This window comes from Staurois parvus, unplaced genomic scaffold (assembly GCF_062004578.1).
Source record: "Staurois parvus isolate SC_StPar_1 unplaced genomic scaffold, SC_StPar_1.0 ptg000354l, whole genome shotgun sequence".
In the NCBI taxonomy this organism is placed as follows: Eukaryota; Metazoa; Chordata; class Amphibia; order Anura; family Ranidae; genus Staurois; species Staurois parvus.
The window spans coordinates 7,638,012-7,650,856 of NW_028318150.1; the positions used below are offsets into that span (position 1 = coordinate 7,638,012).

General features: G+C 43.7%; 1 protein-coding gene across 1 annotated transcript in view; it reads right to left on the minus strand.

The window, feature by feature from the left end:
• LOC149456626 (tyrosine-protein kinase Fer-like) overlaps positions 1-12,845 on the minus strand; it is a gene marked incomplete at its 5' end in the record, with an annotated part of 188,293 nt that overhangs the window by 141,311 nt on the left and 34,137 nt on the right. The window contains one exon of the mRNA XM_089684752.1: positions 5,796-5,852. Within this exon, the coding sequence (XP_089540878.1) occupies positions 5,796-5,852 (57 nt within the window). The remainder of the gene's footprint in view (positions 1-5,795; positions 5,853-12,845) is intronic.

Genomic DNA, 12,845 nt, shown 5'->3' on the forward strand with positions numbered 1-12,845 from the left:
CCGCAGAACAATGGCAACCATAATACAGCTGCCCCTCCACCAACAGCAAGTGCCCCTGAAGCATAGGAAACCACCAAGAGAAAAATACACAAAGAGGGACTTCCAATACACAAAAGGTACGTCATCCAGGTCGCAGGTCTGTTACAAAGACCAATGTGCCCCAATCACAACAGACATGACTTAAAGGAGCCTTCAGGTATACACCACACCCCTTCGGGATCACCACCCTGGTCCTGTTAAGCGCCAGCATCATTACCAGACACCCAAGTGAGCAAACTGCCAACTCGACAGGCTGTCCTAATCTTCCTCAGCAGGGTCCAGGTATGATCACTCTAGGCGACCAATCTGGATAAAGCACTTCCCTTTCCCAGCATGTAAGCACTATCTTTTTGAGCAGATGAGGCAGAATTACCATTGAAGGGAAGGCATAGTTAAAAGTGAACCAGAGAATTGTCAAGTCATCCGAAGGCAGCACTAGAAGGTCTTTGGTCCTGGCCACAAAACAGAGGTAGTTTGTTTTTTAATCTGGAGGCTAGGACATCTATATTGGCAGTCTGGCATATGAGATTGAAGATGTCTGGGTAAAGGGCCCACTCCCCTTGATCCAGGCGATAGTGAATAAGGTAGTACACTTTCTACTTGTCGACTCATTGGATAAGGACTGCAAAGATTTGTGGACACAGATTTCCTATCCATGAGATTAACTAGTTTGCTTCCTTCAAACCTGCAAGACTCCTGGTACAACCTTCATAGTTAACAATCTACAGCCAAGGCATTGGTGTCCCTGCAGAATTGGAGGTCCAGTGTTGCAAAGTCATCTGAACTGCTGTGAGCTCCTTGATGCTGAAGGGGAGCTTGGCTTCAACAGGTGACCATATTCTTTGGACTGCGAGAGACTTGAACACTCCTCTCCAGCCTGAATGACATCTGTTGTCACTTTCCAGTTATAGGGAAGAAAAGACTTCCATTTTGTTAAAGCTGGGCTGTTGTTCCACCAAGTTAAGGAATTCCTTGCTTAGCTCAGGAGTTTGCTGACAGCTGGAAGGGAGAGGAGTCTTTCAGGAGAAGGTCATCTAGATAACCTATGACCTGGATACCCGAGAAGGGTGAGAAGAGGTACTATTGGTCAATACGTTGGAAGCAGGCCAAAAGGCAGTGCGACAAACTGGAAACTAGTGAATTAAGCACTGATGAGGTGGATAAATAGGAATATGTAGATAAGCACCGTGGAAGTTCATGGATGCCAAATACTGTATATAATGTGAGGGCATGCCTAAAGAGTAATCCAGAGCTAAACTATTTTTTTTAAATCATTGCTGCCAGAAAGCATCTTATCTGCCAGCAAAGTTATTTTTATAAATGTATACTGAACCATGCATGCACAGCTCAGTGTACAACCCTAGCATTGTATTAACCTCCTTGCACATGTGTAAGCGTTACATCATCTCGAAACAGCCAATCAAGGTGGCTTATGTGAAGCACAGTATAAGACCAGGAGAAGGTGTCAGCAGCAGTGACACAGCAATGAGAGATATGACAGGTGTTACAACGCCAGACTGCTCAGATAATATGGCGTTGCACTGCACAGTAGTTACTATATTTTTGCTGATCTGACAGGCTGTTCATGGCCTGCTTTATTAATCATCTTCAGCTTATAGAACAAACGCTGAAATATATGGCCATATCTGAGAACAAGTGTCAATAAATAGAAGACATTTACGTGAGCATTGATAGAAATATGCAAGTAATTTTTAGAGGCCTATGTGGAAAATACTGTGGGTTACTAAAGGGAGTTCTTAGAAAGCAAATGCAGATTGAAAAGGATGCACATGATACAACTACAATTCCAACTCAGACATTATCGGCTTGTAAGACTCAACTCTCCCCCTTTCCTCCTTGTAATTGTGTTGCCTTTATTATTATTATTATTCAGTATTTATAAAGCGCCAATAGTTCGCTCAGCGCTGTACATTACAAAGGGGGACAGAACATGTGACAGAACAATACCAATACAATGCAAAACATGAGGGGATCGAGGGCCCTGCTCTTTCAAGCTTACAATCTAGGAGGGAGGGGATGGTGGCACAGGAGGAGATAGCTGTGGGGGATGGAGTGGTAGGAAGAGTGGAGGAGGTCGGCAAGTTAGCAGGGGGCGGGGTAGGCTTCCCTGAAGAGATGGGTTTTCAGGGTGCGCCTAAAGGAGAGGAGAGGAGAGTAGGTGATAATCTGATGGGTTGGGGCAGGGAGTTCCAGAGGATGGGTGACACCCTGGAGAAGTCCTGGAGGCGGGCATGGGAGGAGGAGACCAGGGAACTAGAGAGAAGGAGGTCTTGTGAGGAGCGGAGTGTGCGTGCTGGGCGGTACTTGGATATTAGGTCAGTGATGTAGTTCGGGGCAGTATGGTGGACAGCTTTGTACGTCAGCGTTAGGATTTTGAATTTGATCCGTTGCGCAATCGGAAGCCAGTGGAGGGATTGGCAGAGGGGGGTGGCGGAAACGGAGCGGTTGGAAAGGTGAATGAGTCTGGCAGCCGTATTCAGGATGGACTGAAGCGGGGATAGCCAGCGGCGAGGCAGGCCAGTGAGGAGGGAGTTGCAGTAGTCGAGTCGCGATATGATGAGGGAGTGGATGAGCTGTTTAGTGGTTTCTGGAGTTAGAAACGTGCGGATTTTGGCGATGTTGCGGAGGTGGAGTCTGCACGAGTTTGTTAAAGAGTGGACTTGGGGCTGGAAGGATAGGTTGGAGTCCAAAATGACACCAAGTACTCTGGCGTGCGGGGCGGGTTTGATGGTGGCGTTGTTGGACATGATGGAGAAGTCAATGGGGGGTGGTGTCCGGGCTGGAGGGAAGACAAGAAACTCGGTTTTGGAGAGGTTCAGTTTAAGGAAGTGGAGCGACATCCAGTCTGATATGTCGCTCAACAGGTGTGTGATTCGGGAGGAGACCGAGGGGGTGAGGTGGGGGGTTGAGAGATAGATTTGTGTGTCGTCGGCATAGAGGTGGTAGTTGAAGCCGTGAGAGTGTATGAGTTGGCCAAGGGAGGAGGTGTAGATGGAGAAGAGAAGGGGCCCGAGGACAGAGCCTTGAGGGACCCCAACAGAGAGGGGGAGTGAGAGGGAGGTGGTGGCATTATAGGTAACGCTGAAAGAGCGTTGTGACAGGTAGGATGAGAGCCAGGAGAGAGCAGAATCTCTGAGGCCGAGGGAGTGTAGTTTTTTGAGGAGGAGGGGGTGGTCGACTGTGTCAAAGGCCGCAGAGAGGTCAAGGAGTAGGAGCACTGAATAGTGGCCATTAGCTTTGGCGGTTAGCAGGTCGTTGGAGAGTTTGAGTAAGGCAGTTTCGGTGGAGTGTAGGGGACGGAAGCCGGACTGTAGGGGATCGAGGAGGTTGTTGTCGTTGAGGTGAGAGCATAGGCGGGCGTAGACTAGGCGCTCGAGGAGTTTAGATGTAAATGGGAGCAGGGAGATGGGTCTGAGGTTGTTCGGGTCATTGGGGTCCAGGGAGGGCTTTTTAAGTATGGGGGTGATGTGTGCATGTTTCAGAGGGGAAGGGAAAGTGCCGGAGGAGAGGGAGAGATTGAAGATGTGGGTGAGGGAGCGTAGGATGGAGGGGGAGGGAGGTTGTAGGAGTTGTGTGGGGATAGGGTCAAGGGGGCAGGTGGTGAGGCGGGCATCAGAGAGGATCTTGGAGACTTCTTCGATGGTAGTAAGGTCAAAGGTGCGGAGTGTTGGGGGAGCTTCAGTATGAGGAATGTAGGGTGGGGTGGGAGAGGAGGTCAGAGCAGTGGTGGGGCCTTGGGAGAGGGGTGTAGAGGGGGTAGCTGAGTGAGGGGGAAGGGGGTTGGAGGGAGTTTGAGCAGCGACGAAGTCCCTGTGGGTTATGTCGAGGGGGAGGGGGGATGAGGGGGTAGCTGTGTGAGAGGGGACGGGTTGAGAAGGCGTGTGAGTTGCGGCAATGTCCTTGCGAATTGTGTCAATCTTGTTTTTGAAGTGATTGGCAATCTCAAGGGCAGTGAGTGAGGTGCTGGGTGAAGGTGGGGGTGGCGAGAGTAGAGAGTTGAAGGTGGAGAAGAGTCGGCGAGGATTGGAGGAGAGGGCCTTGATGAGGGTCAGGAAGTAGGCTTGTTTGGCAGTATGGAGGAAGGAGGTGTAGGTGTGGAAGGCAGATTTGTATCGGGTGAAGGCTTGTTGGGATTTGGTTTTGCGCCATAGTCGCTCCAGGGCACGACTGTGTCGTTTGAGGGTTTTGGTGTGATCAGTCTGCCAGGGCTGGAGCGGTCGGGGTCTGATGTTGCGTGTGGTTAAAGGCGCTAGTGAGTCAAGGGCTGTTGACAGCGCATTGTTGTAGGCGGTCATAGCCAAGTCGGGGCAGGACAGGGGGAGGATGCGGTCATGGAGTTGATCAACTGCGGAGTGGAGGGAGGCAGGGTTAAGGTTGCGGAGGTTACGGCTGGTAGTAGTGTGACATTTGGAAGGGTAGGCATTGGAGGATGAGGAGATAGAGAAAGTAATCAGGTTGTGGTCAGAGAGAGGGAAGGGGGTGTTAGTGAGGTTGTGGGGAGCGCAGCGGTTGGAGAAGACAAGATCAAGGATATTACCGTCGGAGTGGGTGGTGGATTGTATGCACTGTGCAAGTGCAAAGGAGGAGGTTAAGTGGAGGAGACGGGCTGTGTCCGGGTTGTCGAGGTTGACAGGGATGTTGAAATCCCCAAGGATGATAGTGGGTAGCTCAGAGGAGAGGAAGAAGGGTAGCCAGGAGGAGAAGTCTTCCAGGAAGCGGGGTATGGATCCAGGAGGCCGGTATATCACAGCAATCTTCAGGGGGGTTGGGGAGAATAGTCGGACGCAGTGGGCCTCGAAGGAGGAGAAGGATAGGGAGGGGGGGTTTGGGAGGACTCGGAAGGTGCTCAGCGGTGACAGGAGCAGGCCAACCCCACCACCTTTACGACCGTTGGGCCTGGGTGAGTGGGTCCAGGTGAGACCGCCGTAGGAGAGTGCAGCAGGGGAGGTAAAGTCAGTGGGCTGGATCCAGGTTTCCGTAATCGCCAGGAGGTTGAGGGAGCGGGAAACAAAGAGGTCGTGGATGGCGGTAAGCTTGTTGCACACCGATCGGGCGTTCACCGATCGGGCGCCTTTATAAGAGAAGGCAGACATAGTACACCCCAGCCATCCCCATTCATAAATGTGAGGCCATGGTATGTAGCTAGTGAAGCTATATGCATTCTTTCTATGACATAAAGCAGAGAGAACCTCATTATTGGAGGAGAGAGGATCATGTGACTTGTGACAGGTCAGATGACCCAGGCTCTTTTTTTTTTTTTTTTTACACCATTCAGGACTTAGGGGCTGTGTGGCTGGCAAAGCGCACAGCACATCCGTGAGCACATCACAGTGCATTATAAGCATAAAGTAAAGCTTTTTAAATGAGCCCCATAGTAATACGTGAGACAAATCAAGGTGACCTAAAAATTGTGAGGTGTGATGAGCAAAGTATAGCACAGAAATGAGCCCCAAAAGGTAAAATCTTTATATCTGGAAATCAGGTTAACCCCTAGCAATTTCTGAGTGTTTTCCCTATATTTTGCCTAAGCAACTCATTCAATATGCAATAATAAGGTTATATGAGGAACGTTTGGACTGTTCTGTCACAAATACTATCTTTAGAGGGAAGATATTGAAAGGATTTGCTACTCTTTATATCTTAAGGAAGCTCAGTTTTGTTTTATTTTTTCTTTTGCATATGTTCTATTGAATAAATGTGGACACATTTTATTGCTATCCATCTTCTTTACTCACTTTTCCCAGTAATTCTCCTAATGTCACATCTTCATGATTGAGAATCCACTTTTTATCCTGTGGAAATAAAAACAAATAAAAAAATAGGAAAAATCATATCCCACTGCAAATGAAAAGAACACCTAAGTAGCTACACAAAATTGTAGCGAATATTACAATTATCACCACACAGCCAACGCTACGTAAAAAGCTCATAAAGTACTCCAGCACAACAGGAAATTAAAAGCAACATAACTGTAGTTTCATTTTACAGAGTGAAGCCCGCTGCATGATGGTACATTTATAAACACTGCACAGTAAGAGCCATTTCACAATGATCCGGATATGGCACTGTCTGTTTTCAGAAGCTACTTTCATGGCAGCAGATAAGAAAACTGCGTGGAGTTTATTAGACATTGTATTTTATGCTTGAAATTACTACATTGTTATTCATGTGAATACAAAAATGTTCCTCTATGTGTCACAATCTACATAAAATTGGAATAAACTGTGATTACGAACAAAATAATGGAGAACAACAAAGAACAAAAGCAGGGAAAACAGTGCAAGTTGTCACAAGAAGTTAGCTTGCGCTATTAAAATGAACTGTTAAAGCTTAAGTTCTGTGCCAAGATTGTAGAAAGGTACCTCAGCGGGCAACTCGATTAGCCAGCAAGAGCATTCAAATTAAAACTAGTTTTTTTAATATTTTAGTAAGAAAGGTTTGAACAAATTTGTAAATATAATGGATTGCCACACTCCACCATCTGGATGCTTTTATTTTTTTCAACTTGTGATCCATACCCTAATGTAGAGAAATGCCTACGGAGATAAGATGTACTTCATCCTTCCTCAGACTCCGGCACATACAAGGATTAGCTTCACACGAGGCAGCTGTGGACAATTCATGTGCCCAAAAGAAAAAGCAAAATGGCTGAGTGTTTGAGCAATATATAACAGATCACCTGCCTGACATCTCCAACTTTTTTCTGGCTAGGTGAGGGTAGTGTTGGCTAGGTGAGGGTAGTGTTATTTCTCAGTAAAAACATAAAACTGTAGGGGTCATGACAACTTAGGCTGGCCATACACAGAATATTTCTACGTTTAGACTGCAGGGAAAAAAAAAACTGGATTCCTCCATCTTATGTTATAGAATCCATATAAACCAATCTCGTGCTGTGGCTATTGTATTTTGGCAGCTGGCCACATAAGCACAAGGGCGTGGTGCTATCTTACAGTAAGAAGCACTCTCCCCCCCCCCAAATTTTTGATTGTATAATGTCTTGTCTGTCTAGGAACTTCAATCTAAACCTGAATAGAGGCTTCACAAAGCAAGCTGTTTACAGACTTGGGACAATCTCTGCTCATACCACCTTAAATTTTTTAACCACTGGCTGCCCGCACGCAGTACATGTACTTCAGGCAAGTGGCACAGCCAGGCTAGGCAACGTACTGGTACGTCTTGGCCAAACCCTCTGCCAGCCAACACTGTGATTGGACACAGCATGGGTTTGTCTGCTGATTTCAGCCAAAGATTTTGGCTAAAATCAGCAGTGTCCAATCACACAAAGAGTTCTGTGCTTACAAAACACAGAACTCTGTGTACATGTAACAGAGACCTGGCTATTTATTCTCCCTGAAAAGCAGGGAGAAAAAGACTGACAAAGAAAAAGCAGCACATATTATGCATGGTTAAGCACACAGTTAACCCTTTGATTGCCCCTAGATGTTAACCTCTTCCCAGTCAGTGTCATTAGTACAGCAACAGTGTACAATATTAGCGTCACTGTTCATGTCCTTGTCAATGTACCTCCCAGCCAGGGTCAGCTAGCACCAAATTTCCTTCCACACTATCACAGTCCCACTATATGTCGCTGATCACCACCTTTTACCAGAACAGCGTCATAGCTGCGTGAAATTCCAGTATATATACACAATAGTTTGTAGACACTAACATTCGCACAAACCAATTAATATACACTTACTAGGCTTTATTTTTCCAAAGGAATGTAGCAGAATACATTTTGGCTTAAATTTAAGAAAAAATAAAATTTTTAATTGGATATGTTTTAAAACAGAAAATAACCGTATATAAAGCAGAATATATTGTTTTTTTCCCCAAAATCTTTTGGTCTTTTTTTCGTTTATAGAATAAAAAATAAACCCAGTGGTGATTACATACCACCAAAATAAAGCTCCATTTATGTAAAAAAAAAAGATATACATTTTATTTGGGTACAGTGTTGCAGGACCGAGCAATTGCCAGTTAACTTGCTTTCCAAAGAATTTACCCTACTTCCTGACCAATCCATTTTTAGCATTATAGCGCTGCCTTACTTTAACTAACATTTGCGCAGTCATGCAACGCTGAACTCAAATTAAATTTACTTCCTTTTTTTCCCCCCATGAATAGAGCTTTCTTCCAGTGGCATTTGATGGCCTGTGCGGTTTTTTTTTTTTTTTTATAGCACAAAAAAAAAAGACCGACAATTTTGAGGAAAAAAAAAACAATATTTTTGACTTTTTGCTATTAAACATGTGAAGTAAAAAAATGTTAAAATCAAATTTAGTCATAAATTTAGGCCAAAATGTATTCTGCTATATGTCTTTGCTAAAAAAAAAAAAAAAAAAATCCCAATATGCGAAAATTAATTGGTTTATATGAAAGTTATAGCATTTACAAATTGCATTATAGATACTGGGATTTTTATTTTGTTTTATTTTGACTAGCAATAGCTGCGATCAGCGATTTATAGCTGGACTGTGGCAGCCTTCTGACACTGAAGGGTACTGACTTGGTGTCACTGACATCCCCAGTGACAACAATACAGTGATCAGTGCTAATAAAAAGCACTGACACTGTCCTAATAGCACTGAGCAAAAAGCGGTTAACATGTGGGGCGATCAAAGCGTTAACTGTGTGCAGTTTTACTGTATGCTGAGTGCTTTACACTGTAAGCACACTGCTTTGTATGGCTCTGCTCTCTTTCTGTGGGTAATGCTCCTCGATCACTGGGTGTCAGCGACTAATCACCGGCTAGGACCCGGTGATTGACAGCCAAGGCCGTGAACAACGGCGTGGATAGGGCGCGCACTCCCTACCCGGAAATGCGAAATCACGTATATATACGTGATTTTGCGCACCCCTGCCGCCTTGTAGCAGTATATGTGCTATAGGGCGGCGGGAAAGCAGTTAAAGCAGTGCAGTGCCACATAGCAGAAAAATGCACTGGTCATGAAGGGGGTAAAACTTTGCGGAGCTCAAATGGATAAAATAACTGATAAATACAATTTTATATCTTTGCTTACTTATAATTACTGTCCAGTAATGTAGCATGCACTTCTAAATGCAAAACACTCCTTAGTGTATGCTAAGGAAAGCAGAAATGTTAGAGGTAAAAACAGTCTATAAATACAAACGGTTATGTTCTAAGATAATGCAAATGCAATACTGAAGTTGAAACAAGGTACAAAAGGTACACATACTTTACAACCAGCAACTCTTTAGAGACACAAAGTACAAGTCTCTGAGGATCAGACAATAGAACACTAAGCTTTGAGGTTACAAAAGGCTAAATGGAAGCTACAAACAAGACAAGAAAATGCTGTAAAAGGTTATTTTTTTTTATAAATGTTACAAGACATTGTGCAGAAATTTATAGTGTATTACAAGGTTCATTCTTAAAAGGAAAAGACAAAGCATTTTAATTGTGTAAAAGCCTCCACTTTAACCACTTCCTGCCCAAAGGACGTCATAGGATGTCCTGGACTTTGCAGCTACAGGCATCATTTGGGTGTCTTTTTCCAGCCAGCGATGCTCTACAGCCCTGGCCAAAGGTTTTGAGAATGACGCAAGTATTAATTTACCTGCAAGGAAACACGTGCAGTCATCATTGCTTTGCACAGAAAGGGATATACAGGCAAGGCAATTGCTGCTACTAAGATTGCACCTAAATCAACCATTTATCAGGTCAAGAACTTCAAGGAGAAAAGTTCAATTGTTGTGAAGAAGGCTTCAGGGCACCCAAGAAAGTCCAGCAAGTGCCAGGACTGTCTTCCAAAGTTGATACAGCTGCGGGATTGGGGCGCCACCAGTGCAGAGCTTGCTCAGGAATGGCAGCAGGCAGGTGTGAGTGCATCTGCATGCACAGTGAAGCAAAGACTTTTGGAGGATGACCTGGTGTCAAGAAGAGCAGTAAAGAAGCCACTTCTCTCTAGGAAAACCATCAGGGACAGACTAATATTCTGCAAAAGATACAGGGATTGGACTGCTGAGGACTGGGGTAAAGTCATGTTCTCTGATGAATCCCCTTTCCGATTGTTGTGGGGCATCTGGAAAAAACCTTGTCTGGAGAAGAAAAGGTGAGCACTACCATTAGTCCTGTGTTACGCCAACAGTAAAACATCCTGAGACAATTCATCTGTGGGGTTGCTTCTCAGCCAAGAGAGTGGGCTCACTCACAATTTTGCCTAAGAACAGAGCCATGAATAAAGAATAGTACAAAAACATCTGAGAGCAACTTCTCCCAACCATCCAAAAACCAGTTTAGTGATGAACAATGCCTTTTCCAGCATGATGGAGCACCTTGCCACAAGGCAAAAGTGATAACTAAGTGGCTTGAGGAAAAAAACATCACAATTTTGGGTCCATTACCAGGAAACTCCCCAGACCTTAATCCCATTAAAAACTTGTGGTCAATCCACAAGAGGCAGGTGAACAAAAAATCAACCACAAATTCTCAAAGCATTGATTATGCAAGAATGGGCAGCCATCAGTTAGGATGTGGCCCAGAAATTGCTTGACAACATGTCAGGGCCAATTGCAGAGGTCTTAAAAAAAGAAGGGTCAACACTGCCAATATTGACTCTTTGCACAAATTTAATAGTCAACAAAAGTTTTTGACACTCATGAAATGATTGTAATTATACTTCAGTATACCATAGTAACATCTGAAAAACAATGAAGCAGCAGACTGTGAATATTAATATTTGTGTCATCCTCACAACTTTTGGCCAGGGCTGAATAAATGTAAAATCAATCCTAGCAGCTAATTAGCCACTGGATTAATTTCACTAAGCAGGTGCGCCCCCCCCCCATTCGCCACTCCCCGGAACCTTTTCCGGGTTCTCCCATCCCATCCACCAGCTTACAATAGAGCTCAATACCAGAAGTGGACAGTATTTTGTCATTTTGGTTTCGCTGGATGTAAACAATTCCTTGTGATAGCAATAAAAGTGGTCAAACAAAGATAAAAGGGGACAGAGTAAAAATAATGAAAAAAAAAAAAATTAATAAATTAGAACATTTTTAAATCCCCCCCATCCCCACGCGCAAAGGTCACACACACATATAAACTGTGTTCACACCACACATGAGGTATCACTGCAAATGTCATAGTGAGACCCATAATTCTAGACCTCCTGTGTAACTCAAAACTGGTAACCTGTAAAGGCTTTTAAAGAGTCACCTATAGAGATGTTATAGTACCATAGTTTGGCGCCGTTCTATGGGCATATGCAGTTTTAAAATGTAACGTTAGGAATCTATTTGATGGGTGTAAAACCATCTTTCATATTTTACCAAACAATGGGTATTATATTGTGTGCAACTAATAACATTATATTTCCTTAAAAAAAATTTGTGTTTTAAAAATCGCTGTGCAAATATCATATGACAATTGCAAAACCCCCCATTTTATTATCTAGGGAAGGGGTCTTTAAACTACGGACCGCGGGCCAGATACAGCCCGCCACAGGCGTTTATCGGGCCCATGGGGGGGGGGGGGTGATGGATGGGAACCCCGGCGCCACCCAACAAGTAGATAGGCTGCTTGCTGGGTCCTCAGCCATGAGGACCCAGTGAGCAGCAGCCTGGAAGCCCAGGGTTTCACCTGCTAGAGCCAGAGAAGCAACAGGAGAGGAGTGTTACAGAGTACAGTGCATTGGGGTGTCCAGTGCGTTACAGAGTACAATGCATTGCGGTGTCCAGTGTGTTACAGTGTATTGTGGTGTCCAGTGCCTTACAAAGTACAGTGCATTTTAAATATTGTTTCTTTTTTTTCCTGCTTTTTTGCACTACAAATAAGATATGTGCGGTGTGCATAGGAATTTGTTCATATTTTTTTCAAAATATAGTCTGGCCCCTAAACATTGTGAAGGTCCGTGAACTGGCCCCGTTTAAAAAGTTTGAGGACCCCTGCTCTAGGGCCTTTGCTTAAAAAAAAAAAAAAAATATATATATATATATATATATATATATATATATATATATATATATATATATATATATAAATAAAATATTTAGGGGTTCTAAGTAATTTTCTAGAGAAAAAAATTTATTGTAGGAGAGAAATGTCAGAACAGGTCCTGTATACAGAAAGTTAAAATTGCCACTTCGATAGCTAAAGCTCACTATACATGGCTCAAAATTCAGGCCATGTTTGGCTCTGTAGATTTAGATACGCTAACAAATGAAAGCCAAACCCCAGCTAACACTTTTTAAGTAAATACTGCAACAGTTAAATTTAAACCTGCTAAGGCTACGGGCACTGACAGGTTGGCTCTTGAATTCTATACTGAAACAGAGATAAACCTCAAGCTTAAAAAAAAAAAAAAAAAGTGAATCTAAACCCCAGACGACAAGAACCAGGAATGGCTGCTAACACCTAACTAGAATATCAAATAGTGGAAACAAACTAACAAGGGTGGTGCTGCGCTAGTTCTCTATAAATTAATATAAACTGATAAATACCAGAATTAAAAAAACATTAAATACGGATAACAACTACGTGATCAAAGAATATATAAACAATGATATGCAATGTGCAAAAAATTATGAGGATGGGAAGCAATGAAGTGAACAGGGGGGCCAAGTGCCTCCTGTATATAAAATATATACAAGTGAACCAGACCAACAATGGCGAAAACTCAAAGTGAGCACACAAATAATAAATAAGCATAAACGTGAAAAGTAACACCAAACACGTGATCAAAATATATAGTACCATATAAAGAACGGAATCCATAGAATGAGAAACAACAGGTGAGTATCAAATGCATAAGTGAAAAAAT